Source organism: Vipera ursinii, assembly GCF_947247035.1.
Source record: "Vipera ursinii genome assembly, chromosome: 10".
Lineage (NCBI taxonomy): Eukaryota > Metazoa > Chordata > Lepidosauria > Squamata > Viperidae > Vipera > Vipera ursinii.
The window spans coordinates 19,766,930-19,784,031 of NC_139520.1; the positions used below are offsets into that span (position 1 = coordinate 19,766,930).

The 17,102-nt window shown below is 43.4% G+C and overlaps 1 protein-coding gene across 1 annotated transcript; it reads right to left on the reverse strand.

The window, feature by feature from the left end:
* Window positions 1–6,209: 6,209 nt before the first annotated feature.
* Window positions 6,210–16,625, reverse strand: MPHOSPH6 (M-phase phosphoprotein 6). The gene is made up of 5 exons (XM_083370212.1): window positions 15,894–16,625; window positions 9,590–9,702; window positions 9,163–9,253; window positions 8,134–8,234; window positions 6,210–6,859 (listed from the first exon to the last, which is right to left on the reverse strand). Exons 1-5 carry the CDS (start codon window positions 15,942–15,944, stop codon window positions 6,718–6,720), a joined length of 498 nt encoding a protein of 165 aa, XP_083226338.1. The 5' UTR covers window positions 15,945–16,625; the 3' UTR covers window positions 6,210–6,717.
* Between the last annotated feature and the right edge of the window lie 477 nt (window positions 16,626–17,102).

Sequence of the window (17,102 nt, forward strand, 5' to 3'; positions counted from 1 at the left end):
TTCAGGTGGGCAACAACTGAATTCGCTCAACAACTCAGTTCAGCCTATAGCAACTGAAATGAAATGGCAAAGCAACTTTGGGAGAATTCCCACCACGAAAAGATCAGAAGGAAGTTACACCCACACTTTAGAGAAGAGGATGCTGTATTTTCTTGGACAGATTTAAGGTCAATTTAGAGAGCAAAGGAAGCGCTTTACGCAAGTTGAAATTGCTGGGTCTAGACTTCGCCACAGGGTTAGGGTTAGCGATGTAAGTCTACTTACGAAAAGGGATAAGAAACCTTTGGCAAGATTATCAGTTTGAGTTTCGACTGGGTCTTAGCTATCTCTAACTTCAGCATCATGGTGAGATTTTAAATCAATATCTTTCCCGTTCTTAACTGGTCTCTAAGAGATGTAGGGAGTTAGAAAGACCTTAGATCAGGTTATATGAAGATGTGGGATCTCCTGTATGTAACTACTCTGAGTTTAAGATCATCTAATGAGGTTCTCCAAGAGAGGTGAAGGTGGACAAGGGCTTTTTCTGTAGTGGCATCGCAGTGGTGGAATTCCTTCCTTAGAGATGTTTGCCGAGTACCCATATTAGCACCATTTTTCCTGGGCTTTTTAAGTGGCTCGTTGTTGTATTTTGATTCTTATCTTCAGAACGATCACAGTGCTGCTGCCAATGTTAGATGGCGCTTTTATTGTGTGTGCTATTTGAGTCGATAAGTTTTTACGTCGTTTCTTCTGCGTGGGCACATGGATTGGATTGTAAATCCCTTGCGCAGCTTTGCCTACCTGCTAAAATAATACAAAATAGTCTTGATGGTTCTCCCAATTAAATATTTTACAAGTGTGTTTTCTCTCTGTGTGTATGTGTGTGTGAATTCAGCCTGGGTTTTTAAAAAAATCTGACTTCTTTTAAAAGGCACCTGGGTTTGCTTGCCAGCCATGAAGCTGTTAAGTCCCAAAGGGTCTGGTATAAAGTTCCTGTGAGAATACAGCACACTGCTGGGCTACGTTGAGAACAGCACTCCTCAAAGACAGCGACCGACTGAAACTGCTAAATCATGCCTGTAAGAGGTACGATTCTCACTGTAGTCTTTGCCTCAAATGGGAAATTGAAAATCGCTTCTCATTTTCCAATTACCCAGCAAATTCTAATCTTAACTGAGTTAGAGCGTATTGGCTTATTGCTTTATATCTTGCCAGGAGCCACCTTGAGACCTCCAAGGGGTCAGAGAACATGCTCTAGGAAACCAAGCAGTGGAACTACAGACCCTCACTCTGTTATTCTCTGTAATCAAGATTTACTTGAACTGATCAAGTCACAAGTCACAGTCTAATAAAGGGGGATAAAGTGCTGTGAGTGCCAAGTTTTGTCGTCCTGTATCTCAAATGCCTCTTGGTGCAGGTGAAAGCCCATTTCTTTTGCACCCTGGGAATGGTCTGTGTTTCTTGTCTTAGAACGTAGACCATTTAACAACAGGAGTGGAAGGGACCGTGAGGTCTTCTAATCCAACCCCCTGCTCAAGCAGGAGTAACTATTGAATAGCAGAGATGGAGGTCTTCTAGTCCAACCCCCTGCTCAGGCTGGAAACCCTACCCCATTTCAGAGAAATGGTTGTCCAATCTCTTCTTAAAAACCTCCAGTGTTGGAGCACCCACAACTTCTGGATCCAAGCTGCTCCACTGATTAATTGTTCCCACTGTCAGGAATTTTCTCCTTAATTCTAGGTTGCTTCTCTCCTTGGTTAGTTTCCATCCACTATTTCTTGTCCTGCCCTCAGGTGCTTTGGAGAATAGCTGACATTCTCTCGTCTGTGACAGCCCCTCAAGTATTGGAAGACAGCTTCATGTCACCCCAGTCCTTCTCTTGGTTAGACTAGACATGCCTAGTTCCCTCAAATGTTGGTTTAGACTCCAGACCCCTTATTCTCTTTGTTCTTCTTTGCACTCTTCCTTCAGAGATTGATGCTGCCCACCTCCCTAGGTTTCCTAAAAAACCCCAAAACCCAGGGTAGCTTGCCCTGCCAGTGTTGGTTGCTAATGTATTCTTCCCAGGAGTTCTTGGATGAGGAAATTGTTTCTGCTTGGTGATTTGTCCAGTGTTAATCTCTGCTTGGAAGGGACGCGGTGGCTCAGTGGGTTAGGATGCTGAGCTTGTCGATCAGAAGGTCGGCAGTTTGGCGGGTCGAATCCCGAGTGCCGCGTAACAGAATAAGCGCCTGTTACTCGTCCCAGCTTCTGCCAACCTAGCAGTTCAAAAGCACGCAAAAATGCAAGTAGAAAAATAGGGACCACTCCGGTGGGAAGGTAACAGCGTTCCGTGCGCCTTTGGCGTCTAGTCATGCCAGCCACGTGACCACGGAGACGTCCTCGGACAAGCGCTGGCTCTTCGGCTTTGAAACGGAGATGAGCACCGGCCCCTAGACTCGGAAATGACTAGCACGCATGTGCGGGGGAACCTTTACCTTTACCTTTAATCTCTGCTTATCTGGCTGCTGGAGAGGATGTGTTTTGGTCACTCGAGCGAGGAATTTACCAAGGAGAAAACCTCTCCCACATCAACACTGTCAGGGTAAGTGCTGTGTAGAGTGGGAACAAACCCCACACCAATAATGATGACAATCCCGAGCACCAAGGAGCCCACAAAGTTAAGACTTTTGTAGCCCAGTTTGTCACCACATAGGGTGAATGATTGGTTGTTCTTCTTGCCTTTCCTCCACAATTTTATTACAAGGCTGTTCTAAGTCTAAGGCAGGGGTAGGCAACTTTGGCTCTTTTATGACTCGTGGACTTCAACTCAGGAATTCTGGGAGTTGGAAGTCCATGAGTCATAAAAGAGCCAAGTTTGAAGACCCCTGGTCTAAGGTAATGGTTTCCCTCTAAGGACGATGGGATTTTCCAATGGGAAAGCTTGTATGGGATGCTGAAAAAAAAATTGCATTTCTACCTTGAGTTATTTGAGCCCATTCTTGCGGGGGGAAAAAATATCTTGAATGGGCTTCCTGGAAGACAAATGTTAAAAGAAACTAATTAAAAATGGTGGGACTGTGAAAAGCTTCTTGGGCTTATAGAATTCAGAGTGACGTTTCAAAGACGTTCCAGAGATGAAGCCGAGAACCACGGCATTAAGGGACCACTTGGCTGTAATTCATGATTTATGAGACCCAGAACTAGCCTTTGGTTCAGACAGCTTTCTGAGGGATTCGGACAAATTCAGTGAGAATTCTCTTGGTTCAGAGAGAAAATGTAGTTGAATGGAGTCTGTGGGGGAAACGGCTGCAGGAAGGAAACGATTTTTTCCCCTTAACATTAAGCTTAGGACTTTCCTGGAAACTTCTGTCTCCAAGAACTATTTATATGTTTTGAGGCCTGAGTGAAAGAAGCATGAAAAAGCAAAAGCAAAAATATAAATGTTCTATTGACCACATTCTTGAATGACGGAGAGCTACTGTCCTGGTTCATCTGTCTTCCTGATCAGAAATTATATATTTGTAACCTTAAATTATAGAGGGACGCGGTGGCTCAGTGGGTTAGGATGCTGAGCTTGTTAATCAGAAGGTCGGCAGTTTGGTGGGTCGAATCCCGAGTGCCGCGTAGCAGAGTGAGCGCCTGTTACTCGTCCCAGCTTCTGCCAACCTAGCAGTTTAAAAGCACGTAAAAATGCAAGTAGAAAAATAGGGACCACTACGGTGGGAAGGTAACAGCGTTCTGTGCGCCTTTGGTGTCTAGTCATGCCGGCCACATGACCACGGAGACGTCCTCGGACAAGCGCCGGCTCTCCGGCTTTGAAACGGAGATGAGCACCGGCCCCTAGAATTGGAAACGACTAGCACACATGTGCGGGGGAACCGTTACCTTTTAACCTTAAATTTATACAATATGAGAGGGAATGTTCTCCAACCCACATACCATTGGAATGTATAACACAAGATAATAATTTGGAGGAAATTTCCTTTTCCCCCTGAGAAAATTCTTAGGGAACAGAGAAATTCAGCATAATTTTGGAGGGCAAGCTTGTTCCCATTAGTGTAAAAGGATTGCATAGTACCTGGTGACATTACGCAGCATTATAAAATTGCAACAGGTTTCACCTTCTGCTTTAATCTTTCATTTAATAGGTGTAATAAAATTTAAAAAAAATCGGCTGAAACTGGTAATATTTGTGCAGGACAGTTGCACAAGACTATTTAATGTTTGCTGGCATTGACCACTGGGTAAAGCATAAAAATAACAAACTAAGATATATCGGATGGTAAAATTTAGAAGTATTTAGACACTTCATCATAGAAGAAATGGCTTTTTGAATTTCATGAAATAATAGAATATCAGTGCTGGGGAAAGGTTGGCCCTCCAGAAAATCTGATTTAGGGTTCTGAAGTTCCTCAGACAGTTTGGTCAAATGTAACAACTCAAAGATGTAGTGCGAGATCAAAAGATGTGGAGGGACCAGGCTTAGAATCACCAAGAGTCGGACATGACTGAATGGCTAACATCATCAACATCAGGAGACATTAGGAATTGTATTTCATCCACATTTGACAAGCCACAAGCCCTCAGTTTTCTGTTATAGTCATGGGGAAGCCTCCCTTAGCTGCCCAAAGCTTGATTCGTACTTAAAATTATAAACGCCTAAATATTTAGCAGGGCCTGGGTACTGAAAGGTCACGGCTTCTTGTTTCCTTCCCATTTTTGGAACATTGTGTAGTTATTGCAAAAGGAAACGTCTTCGTTATTTCAGTTCTTCAATTCGTATTTTCAGGGAGCACAAAGTTTGCAAAGAGCATGTTTAATAAACTGAGCAGGGAATGAAAATCCCGTTAAATCCTTAACGGGGACGGCGGGGGGGAAAGAATGATATCAGTTTAATTAAAAGTGCCAATATTTGCGAAGACTTAATTTCCAATCTCTGTTAATTTCTGATTATACATATTTTGGTAAGACATGGGAGAATTAATTGTAACAAAGTCATATCAAGCAACAACAGTGTGTGTGTGTGTAATATTAAGTTGTTAAAATAATGTTTGAAATTTCCTAAGCTTTCTTTCACATCATATGTCCATCCTTCTTCACCTGCTGCTTACAGTGCACCAAGGTCAAAACGCAGGAAAAAAATTCCAAGGGCTATTAAAACTGGGCATGGTTGAGCTAGAATCCACCTCCATGGAGACTGGATCTTAAAATCCGGTTTCTGCCACGAAAATAAAGATCAAGGACAACAAGCAGACACATTAGACTTCTTTTATATATAAATGAAATAGAAGAGCATCATTGGAAGAGTCCATCCTCCTTCCGTTATGTATTCAAGATGGGCAGTGATATTTATATGTTACTTACATGTAAGGGTGTTGTAGATAGTATGTCTAAATGTGTGTCATGTATGTGTACACTTTGAGAGCAAGCAACTAAATTTCATTTTTAATGTGTGCCATTGTGCCCACAATAAAAAAATGACAATAAAGTTTATTTATCTATCATTAAGGTTGAGCAGCTTGTAAATTCAAACAAAGGAATCCTCATTTCGAAACTTTCATAGGACTGAAACATAAATATCTGGAGGTGTTGGTGGAAGAGGAGGAGGAAGAGGAGAGGAGGAGACGGAGGAAGAGGAAGAGGAGGACAGGGACTCTGGGAAGTGTGGATAGGGCTGGGAGCTATCATCCCAGCAGATCTGGAAGACACCATTGGTGAAGATTGCATAGCTCTTTCCAGAGCTTCTCTTTGCTCTCCCAGTATGCAATACATATGACCGAGCGCTTATAACCATTCGTTTAGTGGTGGTTCGAAGTTGCAATGACACTGAAAAATGTGATTTGTGACCGGTTTTCACGCTTACAGCCACTGCGGCATCGCCATGGTCACGTGATCAAAATCCAGGCGTTGGCAACCAGCACGCCTTTATATGTCCCTTGCCTCTCCCGGGCTCCTGCGACAACCGTTTCTAGCCCTCCTTAGCCGGCTTCTGGCAAGCAAAGTCAACGGGGGAAGCCAGGTTTGCTTAACAACTGCAGCGATTCGCTTAACAATTGTGGCAAGGAAAGGTCGTAAAATGTGATGCAACTCATTCAACCGCCGTCTTGCTTATCAACATAAAGGTTGAGCTCAATTGTGGTCATAAGCTGAACTCTACCTATACTGCGGGCATAAATATATATATCTTTTGATTTCGTGTAGTGAACCTCTTCCCCTGGGGATAGAAACCCAAAGAGCCCCATTTGCGACGGAATATAATTATTATTTATTTCTAAGTGATAAGGGGCCCATTTGGCCGATACATTAGGATAACTGATAAAAGGATTATTATTTTTTTCCCACCCCGAAAAGAGGCTACAGCGAAAAGGTGCATTTCTTCCCTTGCATTAACCTTCCTCAAGAAAAATAATGTTAAGGCACCTGGAGACGTCTTCAGAAATTAAAAATGAATGCCCCATAGGAACGCATTTCTCAAGAAGAAGCAGATAAAACCAATTCTGGAATTCTGTTGCTTAAAAAGGAACTATTTCCCTACTATTTACCGGCATCCGCTTACCTCTGCTTCTGTGCTCCTCAAAAGTTCATGAGCAGGGAGGAGAGGATGTATAACGTCCATTAGGTATCAGGAAAAGAAAAAAGAAAAAAAAAGGACCAGTCCCTTCCAGGAGAGTCAGCGATTTACAAAAATAAAAAATAAAAAATAAATGGCATTCTAAGTTTCCGTTCCTTGCAGGAACACAAACACATTTTCCGAGATTAATCCTGGGGTTTTAAAAACTCTTTCCTCACTTTGTTGGGCCTCCTGTCATTGCTTTCCACCTCCGTAGGATCTTGCAAAACGTGGCGGTCTCTTTTCTTCAAGAATTTCTTCCCAATGGTTCCCACTAACGTCTCGTACCTGTGAACAATCGTTGCAAATGGGACAGAAAGGTTCAAACACGGTGGCAGCCCTGGAGACGATCACAAAAGAATCGTTAAGATGCTCTTTGAAAGCAAACCTTCCCCAGCCTGGCACCTCCCAAAACGTAGCCGCTTTCAGATTTCTTTTGGGTTTCTCATTTTCTTTTTTTTTCTACTTCAGTGAGAGGGAAGACAAGCTTGAGCTCCCCCTGTCAACCCCATCAGTTCAGACAGACAGAACTTCAGCTGGTTTACAAGTCTGCTCTTTGGCCCTTAACATATCTTTTGAAAATTTACTCCGAGAAAATGGGAGGTTTGTGAAACGAAAGCAGGACGTGGAGCAGCAAAGAGAAGAGAGCGAAAGTTTCAGCAGCTTCAATAGATTTTAAAAAAGAGTTTTATCCCATAATAAAGAACAGGCAAGAGGAGATGAGATCAACGTGGCAGGTGCTTATCAAAAATTACTTGTCACCATAGCTCCACCACCCTTTCCTAACTTGGTGTGTTTGAACTAGGGCGTGGCATAAATAGCCATACAATTTTCCACCAAATTTGGAGGGATAATTTCTGCAAACATTTTTTCAAACGAGGGCTCACAACAACCCTGTGAGGTAGGTTGGGCTGAAAGAGGAGAGAAGTTGGACCAATATCACCCAGCTGGCTTTCATGACTAAGGCGGGACAAGAACTCACTGCCTCCTGGGCGATTGGTCCCAAAGTCACCCAGCTGGTTTTCATGCCTAAGGTAAGACTAGAACTCACAGCTTCCCGGGAAGACCAAGACCCTAACCATTACATCAAGCTGGCTCTCTATTTTCCACTGAAGATATCCAGCTTTTCATTTAAAATCCTTCTTCCCACCTCCGGCTGCAGCATCCTGTTTTTGCACTCCCTCAGAGCCAAATGCCTTAAAAAGAATTTTGAAATGATTTCTCTAGGAACGCCTATAAATATTTCCTCTAATGTTTACGTTGGCTGCAAACCCAATAAAAAGGAAGACAGTCAGTAAGTACTGGGGCTGATGTCTGACCGAGGTAGCCTGGAGAAAGCAAGCAAAGCATTTTTATTTGCTTTTTTTTTTTTTTTTGAAAGAACTCATCAGGTCAAAAGCTTATTTCTGTTATAAAACACTCTCTTGCAAAACAAGTGTTTTGAACATCAAACGCCTGGTCGCTGGGGAGAACTTTCATTTTAGGCTGGAGGGGGGGGGGAGGGAGAAGGCTGAAAAACACATCTCGACAACGTTATTTGTGTTATAATGGAGAAGAAGTACCTTCTAGCCATTTCCTCATCCGATACATCAGCTTCCTTTGCATCCTTTCCTTCTCCGGTATCTTCTGTCTTGTACCTCGAGTTCATCTGGACCATTAACTTCTGAAAATGAAAACTGGAATTATCACTTTAGGTGTTTACACTCCTCGAAAGAAAGAAAAAAAAAAGTCAAGGAGACCGATTTGGCAAGAATGAGGGGAGATGAATAGAGAAGCAATGCAGACATTAAGCACCTCAATGTTTTCTTTCCAGCTGAAGGACCCTCAGAGAATATTATTATGGCTAACTGCTCAACTGCAGCATCTTTCTTTGTGACTTATAGCCCACGAAGGCCCTCCAGTCCCCAGACGCTTATATCCCAATAAGAATGCCACAGAAATAATATTTATGGTGTCATTAAAAATATGTTAATCTTGATAGACCAAGATGGAAACAACTCTCACGATTTTCCCCCCACAGATGAAGCAGAGATTAAAGCTTCTTATGTTTTATTTGTTAACCAGTCAATCAATGGCAAGACTGTAAGACACTAACAGTCACTATCCAGAGGTATTGCTGTAATTCAGCTCTCTGGTTAGATTCTGAACAGATCAAAGAACAGTCCTACAGGTATTTCATACGGAGCCCAAACCCAGAAAATGGTTAATTTAGGAACCAAGTTAAGTGTGTTGTATGAATGCAGCTGGTCTGGAGAAGGTGCTTCTGAACTACTCATGAATCCTTTCTGATTTTATAGCTAGTGAATTCATCAAAACCAAAAGTTACATCCATCCATCCACCCACCCACCCACCCATTCAATCTATCCATCCATCATATGTATCTATCCTTCCCTCCAATGTATGTATCTATCATCCATTCACCCATCCACTGTATGTCTGAATGTATCTATCAACCATCCATCCCTCCATCCAGTTATTTCAATATGGTACAAACTGAATCAGGGACTTCACTGATCTTGAACTGCCTTTGCAAGCCAGATCCTAAGAGGATGAATGAATGCTATATGCCCCCCCCCCCCAAAAAAAATACCTCGACTTCAGGATTGAACCCTTTGAAGGACATTCTGCCATACAGAAGATCTTCACACATCACAAAGCTTCTTTCCTCCATGATGAGGCTCCTGTGAAGAAATCATTGTTTTAAAAAGGGGATCGAACACGGAAGTTGAGCTTAGCCAACCTCTTGGCAGGAAACCAAGCTCCAGATTGATCTCCAATTGCAGAAGGCAATTCTTGGTTTTGTTTTTGTTTTGAAGTTGTGAGTGTTCCATCGCCGGAGATTTTTACGAAGAAACTGGACAGCCATTTGTTTGGAATAGTGGAGGGTCACCCGCTTGAGCAAGGGGTTGGACTGGAAGACCTTCAAGATCCCACCCAATGTTATTATTCTGTTGCTTCTGCTTTTTATCTTCCCATCTCCTCCCGCAGATGCACAGAATGACACACAGCAAACTTACTCTTTTTCTTTCAGTTCTGGTCGATCCAGAAACCAATGTTCTTCGCTGATTATTTTCTTCTCCTCTTCCTCAAGTTGCTTTTTGGTTTCTGAATCCAAGCCCCTTTGCATGAACTGAAAGGCAAGACGCAAAGGTTTTTCCAAATTTATTTATGAAATTCCTACGCTGCCCATCTTGCTACCAAGCGACTTTGTGGGTGATTACAGGTGTATACACACACACACACACACAGGGATTTACAACCATTCGTTTTGCGACCGTTACCCCGGCACTGATCACTCCTCCAACTTACATCTGTTGCAGCATCCCCAAAGTCACATGATCCAAATTCAGCCATTGGGCAAGGGGGATGTATTTACAATGGTTGCAGTGTCCTGGGGTTGCCTGGTCGCCATTGGCGAACTACCCAGCTGGCTTCCGACAAGCACAGCCAACGAGGGAAGCCAGCTTCGCTTAACAAGCGGGTGTGATTCACTTAACAATGTTTCCCTAACAACTAAAATGGTAAAAATCAGGCAAAATTCACTTTAAAAACCGCCTTGCTTGGCAAGAGAAATCCTGGTTCCCGATGGGTGGCTGTCGAGGACTTACTCCCTGCATTGTTATGCCTCACGGACATGATGACTCCCTAGAACAGAAAGGTGAGGCACACAACGAAGGACAAGAAGGACACACTAAAACTGCCACGTAACCTCCTTCTTTTTTTTTTTCCTTAAAGAAACCTGGCCCTTATTTGGGGAAGTGAAAGTAAAAAGGGAAAGGTGGGGGGGAAGGCCATTGTGAAGGATGCCAAACGGAGGCAAGGACTTTCTTCCACGTTCAATTAAAATTCTCGGCAAATATTGTTTTTCCCGCAAAAGAAATTTATATATATCCTGTTAACAGTTGCTATAATCACCTGAAGAAGATTAAGCACGCAAAAAAAAACACCACCTTGCAATAAAAATATGTAGCTCCTGATTCGAACAGCTGCGAGGCAAAGGATTAAGAGAAGAAGAAAGCAAAAACACAAAAAAAAAAAGAATAACGATGATTTGTTTGCGCTTCCAGGAGGGAGCTTAATCTGGGGCAGGGAAGAGACTGCCTATCAAGCTGTGGGAAAAAGGGAAGACTGCCTTGGGTAAAGGCTCCTGTCCAGGTGTGCTGCAACCCCAGCCCAGGCGCCGCTGCCTCTGCTTTTGACACAAGGTGCCCTAATAAGCAGGCATATACATAGAACGAAGGCTACTGCTAAGCTTGTAAGCCGCCCTGAGTCTTCGGAGAAGGGCGGGATATAAATGGAAATAAAATAAATAAAATAAATAAATAAATTTGCAGGGAAGGCAGCCTTGGGCGAGCGAGGAGGAAGGCAGCCCGGGGCAGGAGGCTACTGCTCATTTGCATATCATTTGCGGAAGTGGAAAAACAGACAGGCATTCCCGGCTGTCCGAGCAAATTTCTGAAGATTTCATCCATGGTTGTTTGTAACTGACGATTCAGGATTGCAACTACGATTGATGACCTATCGATGACCTATTTTACTTGCTGTTTATACATACACTCCGAGCTTATGCAGCGGAGACAAATTCCTTGTGTGTCTGATGACACTTGGCCAATAAAGAATTCCATTCCATTCCCATTCCAGTTCCATTCCATTCTAGCTCTCCTCTCCTCTTCTTGCTTTCTTTCCTTTTTTTTCTTTCGCCTCATTCCCATCTCCTCCCTTCCTTCTCATTTCCATCTGTTCTTCCTTCCTTCCTCCCTCCCTTCTTCCTCCTTTCCTCTCCTTTCCTTCCTTCCCATTCCCACCTATTTCCCTCCTTCCTTCCTTCCCTCTTCTCCCCTCCCTTCTGAAATTCATGAAGGATTGGTCTTGAACCACTTCCGGGAACAGGTAAGGACTACCTGTAAAATTTTGTGAATGTGCTTTCCCCAGGCCTGAAAAATAATAATCAGTATTTAATGTCTCCTAGCAGGCAATTTTATCCAAAATGGGCTATGGCATACTTTTCAAGCAACAGCAATGCCAGTCAAATAAGGTGAAGTTAAAAAAGCAAATGTATCTTAACAGATGTTGGATTGTAATGGAATCCAGAGAAAATTTTAAAAAATGAACGAAGGACTGGGATGGTTGAAGACAGAAAGGCAGGGCTTCTAGATGATGGTCATGACTTAGAAACTCTATCACTCTTCGGTCCTCAAAGATGTTGCAACCAAGTCTCAGCTCTCCTTGCAAAACCCGCTTGCAGCTTTACACACAGGCACGCACACAGGCACACCCAACTGTAAAGTAGCCCTTTCTTCCAAGGGTTGGAATTTGTATTCATTGGGGATGTCTAGTCTCTCTCTCTCTCTCTCTCTCTCTCTCTCTCTCTCTCTCTCTCTCTCTCTCTCTCTCTCTCACACACACACACACACACACACACACACACACACACAGCTTTGCAGAGAAGATTTGGGAAGAGAGCAGACTGTAGTTCTGAATGCAAGCTAGTCTGTCAATCTTGCTTAATCCTCCACCGAGGGAATGGTTTCCCACTTAGATGCAGTTGTGCGAATGTGTGTGTTTGGGGCAGGGGGGGGGGCAGGCCTTGTAGCTAGCAAATCAGGGTTGTTGGTTTTTGTTCCTTGCAATACGCCTTGTTCGTGCCGAAGTCCCACCAGCCGGGATTGAAATAGCTAATCTTTGCTACGTCCAAATAAAATCTTAAAATGTGTCGCACAGGAAGAACGTTAGGAGGAACTGCTAGTCTCCAAGGGATGCTCCGTGATGCATTTAAACACAGCCATCCCTCAGCCTGAGAGAAGAACATATGAACCAAGGCCCCGTACATCTGGCAGGGCTATAGAAATCGGCTGTTAAGTGAATTTTGCCCCGTCTTACAACCTTTCAGGCCTCACTTGTTGTGCACCTCTGGAGTGGGTAGGTTAGTAACACAACTGTTAGGTGAATTTCGCTTCCCCGTTGACCTTGCTTGCCAGGAGGGATCACACGACCCCAGGACTTTGCAACCGTCATGCATGTGAAGCAGTTGCCAGGGATGCTGCAATGGTCATAAGTGTGAACAATGGCCGTAAGTCCCTTTTTTCCCCCTAAACGGTCACTAAATGAGCTGTTGTCAAGTAGAGGACTGCCTGCCCCAGGTCTTTCTTCTGCCATCAGTTTTCTGTTTGTATGGCTGAGCCTGGAGTGACTCACTAATCTCAGCTATCCAGAAGACCCATCGATCCGACAGAAGGAAATTCGCTTCCATGGAAAAGGGGTTAGGGTTGCAATCCTGAATAAAATCCCTTTGCGCGCGCTCAAGCCGCAGGAGAAAAGCCTCCCAAACTTTTGTCAACCCGGGGATCAGTCCTTTGGGAATAGGGCGGTATAGAAATTTAATTAAATAAAATAAATAAATAAATTTTACAGACAACCCATCGTAAATCACCGGTCAGATCTACCGGCAAACGTCCCCGCCAGGTAAGTAACCGCTGGAGAGGCTTGGGAAGGGAGCGCGAAATAAATAAATGGTGGGGTTTATTTTTCTGTGTTTTTCTTGGATCCTGCTCGGCCTTCGTTTCCTTCCGAAAATAAAATGAAAAACGAAACGAAACAAAGCCTACAACTTTAATGGCAGTCTCAAAGATGGAGATGAAAAGTAATGGCATCCACATCAACTTGAAGCAAACAAACCATGAAGGGCTGGCGATATTGAGCTATAAATATTTGATGAATATTTATGTTTTTTTAAAAATTAATGGCAATCTGGCTCAGATGTTCTTCTAAGGAAGGAAGGAAGGACCCAACGGAGCCATCATCAATCACCACCGTGTCTTCGACTGAATGATGTGTTACGTTAGATAATTGGAGTTTATCAGGCACTGAACTGAGATTAATTCAGTTCTGAATTCAACACCGGATTCACATATTCAAGGACAACTGCCAGGTTGGGGTTTTTATTAACACACCCCACTCACTGCCCACCCCGCAAAAGCAACAAGGCTCTATTGGTAAGTTGGAGAAAAAGGGAAGGTATGCAGATCGTCCTTGACTTACAACAGTTCACTTAGCGATCATTCAAAGTTACAACGACACTGAAAAAAGTGACTTATGACCATTGTTCACACTTATGACCATTGCAGCATCCCCGTGGTCAGGTGATTTACATTCGGATGCTGGACAACTGACTCATATTTATGATGGTCCCAGCATCCCGGGGCTCACGTGATCCCCTCCCGAGACCTTCTGACAAGCCAAGTCAGTGAGGGAAGCCGGATTCACTTAACAACCGTGTGACTAATTTAACGCCTGCAGAGATTCGCTTAAGAACTGTGGCAAGGAAATCATAAAATCGTAAAACTCACTTAGCAACTAAATTTCTCAGTTAGCAACATAAACTTGGGGCTCAATTGTGGTCGTTAAGTTGAGGATGTCAAGGTAATGATTTGGAAGCTAACCAGCTGATGTAATGAGATGTATGGTGTAATGATGGGAATGACTCAGCAGGGTCTGTGTCCCTTTAAGAGCTTTGTATAAAAGGGAAGGCTCTGCTGTTCTGTTCTCACTTCTGTTTCCTGCTGTGTGTTGGAGACTGCTGTATTAATACGTGCACGTATATTGTTCCCAGTGTATGATATTGTAGATCTTCCCTGGAGATTGGGACCAGATCATAGGATGAACCCATGTATAGTTTAAAATATCTGAATATTTATGTTAGTTAGTCCTGGTTACGTCAGGTATTGCTATTTCACCTATTGCATTGTCTTATTTATTTGTATCCCACCTTTGTTATTTTTACAAATAAGGTGGCAAACATATCCCAACACACCTTCCTCCTCCTATTTTCGCAACAATCCTGTGAGGTGGGTTGGGCTGAGAGACAGTGTTTGGCGCAGTTACCCAGCCGGCTTTCATGCCTAAGGCAGGACTAGAACTCACTGTCTCCTGGTTTTCAGCCTGCTGCCTTAACCACTAGAAAGTTTTACTGTATTATTTAAATTGTCTTGCATTTTAAATTCGTTTTCATGCTTCTTTCTTTTTTATTAGGTATACAAACCAAAATCAAAAACAAAGAGAAAGTGATACTTATTATGGTAGAATGAAGGCTGAAGTGCAAATATAAAATAAATTAGAGGTAAGACAAACAAGAAAGTGAAAAAAATGGAAATAGTATGGAAATGGAAAAAATAGTACACACACCCCTCCAACTGCTAATTTCTACTTAAATATTTTTAAACTGCGTCTTGGACCTCTGTGATTATTGCTCATCTCTGTGTGCATCATTTTAATTCTTTTTCAAACAGTTTTAGTCTCTTTGCTGGCCTGGCTATGTAATTTCATGCTTTTTTGAACTGGAAGTCACCAAGAGTCACTCTTGCAAATTGCAGAGCCCCCCAGGCATGTACTACGTAAACAAATAAATAAGTAGCAAATGGAAAAAGCAGAAAGCGTGAAAGAGACTTCCAAAGGCACAGAGAAATAGAGGGGGTTTTTCCCAGCAAAAATTTAGCCTAGACCCAATTTAGCAAAGTCTCCAACTACTTTGGGGAACATACGACTTGCAAAGTAAAACCCTTCGGAAGGACTGTGAACTTTTTAAAAAAGCAATCTGTAATGCTTAAACCCGTTTTGGAGACTTTTTAAGATGTGGACTTTGACTCCCAGAATTCCCCAGGCTGACTGGGGAATTCTGGGAGTTGATGTCCACGCATTGTAGAGAGCCCAAGGTTGAGAAATGCTGTTTTAAAGTGATGCATCCACCCCGTTGCATGCACCCCGTTGCATAAAAAAATAAAACGTTAAGCAAGCGAGCTTAAGCACATGCATTTATTCCCCTTCTTGCAAAATTATGAGAGTAGTGCAGCCTTCAAAGCATGCACAGAGTGCTTTCCTTGCACCCTTAAGAAATCCAGGCGAGCAGAAGCCCAGCAGAAGCTGGGCTGGTATTCATGTGGAAACTTTCTTTTCTTGCAAGCAATTTTACCGAGAATCCCATTCAATTCCTTCGAAGATTCAAAAGCAGCATTTCTAGGCTTGAGCATGCGCAGAGGGCGAAGGACTTCGCCACGCGCTCAGCCGGAAGCGCCTCGGCTCCGTTCGAATTGTTTACGAGGCTCCTCGGCTTTCCTCCCGCCCACTTCCTAACCTCTTCGGTCGCCTTCGGCGCCACGCCTCCCGGCTTCAATTGGCGGCTCTTCCCTCCTTCGTCGCGAGCCGAAGCCAATCGGGTTGTCTTCGCCCGCCGCCGGAAACGGTTCGGAAAGAGTCGCGGGTAGCCCCTCCCCTTTCCGAACGCTTTCGCCTCAGCTCGCCCAGCTCGGCCGTTCAGACGTCTCTTACCTTCATGCGAAGAAGATTCTTGGATAGTTTGCTCTTCACGTCCCGAGCCATGACGACGCCAAGCCGGAATCCCCCCCAAAGCGCAGCGCCGTTTACGGTTTTTGTCACTCACCGGGCTGCGATCCCTCGTCGTGAAATCGCCACTTTTGTGGCGTTGGTAGTGACTGAGCATGCGCGATGGCCCCCGCATGCTCAGTAGACCCCGGTGATGCCTTCCTCCTGGCATATGCCCTTACTTTCTTTTCCTTGACTTCCAAGTGTGAATGAGACCGTTTTCAAAAGCTTGATCGATGCAAAGTGATGAATTGAAAAATGTTCCTGGGAGGGTTCAAAAAAAAAAGAAAGAAAAAAACTGGCAGATATGAAGCACACTCACTATGTCCAAGCGATGTTCAATTCATGTCCTTTTATCGTCTACACAGAACATCATAAATGTCGAGAGGAAAAAAAATGGACCCCCCCCCAATATTCTCTCAAAAAAAAAAAACACCACACAAAAACCTGATGTCCCAGCCGTTTGGCAACTGCAGATAGACTGCTGTCACACATGGAGGATCTCTATGGAGCTGCCATGGATAACACAGATAGTGCTCGACTTACGAAGATTGCTTAGTGACCAAAGTTACAACAGCACTGAAAAACGTGACTTATGACTGTTTTTCACACGACTGTTGCAGCGTCCCCATGATCACGTGATTTACATTCAGATGGTTGATAACTGACTCACATTTATGACGGTTGCAGTGTCCCGGGGCCATGTGATCCCCTTTTGCGACCTGACAAAGTCAAAGGGGAAACCAGATTTCACTCAACAACCGTGTTACTAATTTAGCAGCTGCAGTGATTCGCTTAACAACTGGGCAAGAAAAGTCGTAAAATGGGGCAAAACTCACCGAACAAACTTCTCACTTAGCAACATAAATTTTGGTCTCAGTTGTGGTTATAATTTGAGGACTACCTGTACTAATTCACAAACTAATTCCATGGAAATGCTTTTTCCCCCTCATTGGAGTCATGCCTACAGTGTGGGAATATTCCAATAGGATGAATGTTATTAAACAGTAAAAAAAGAAGAATTTCTTTTAACAGCTTGTATAATTGCCAAATGCTTGATTATGGATTTCATAACAGACATCCTAAAGCTCCCTCTTTATCTCTGGAGAATTTTCATCGTTATTCCACTGTTGATTTAAGAACGACATAATAGAA

What these genes read in the sequence shown, in the direction of transcription:
- MPHOSPH6 (XM_083370212.1), bottom strand. Translation starts at nt 15,944, where the DNA reads ATGGCTCGGGACGTGAAGAGCAAACTATCCAAGAATCTTCTTCGCATG. An exon ending in AGAATCTTCTTCGCATGAAG is followed by an intron (nt 9,703 to 15,893) that starts GTAAGAGACGTC and finishes CTTGCCTTTCAG; the next exon opens with TTCATGCAAAGGGGCTTGGA. An exon ending in GGTTCAATCCTGAAGTCGAG is followed by an intron (nt 8,235 to 9,162) that starts GTATTTTTTTTG and finishes TTTCATTTTCAG; the next exon opens with AAGTTAATGGTCCAGATGAA.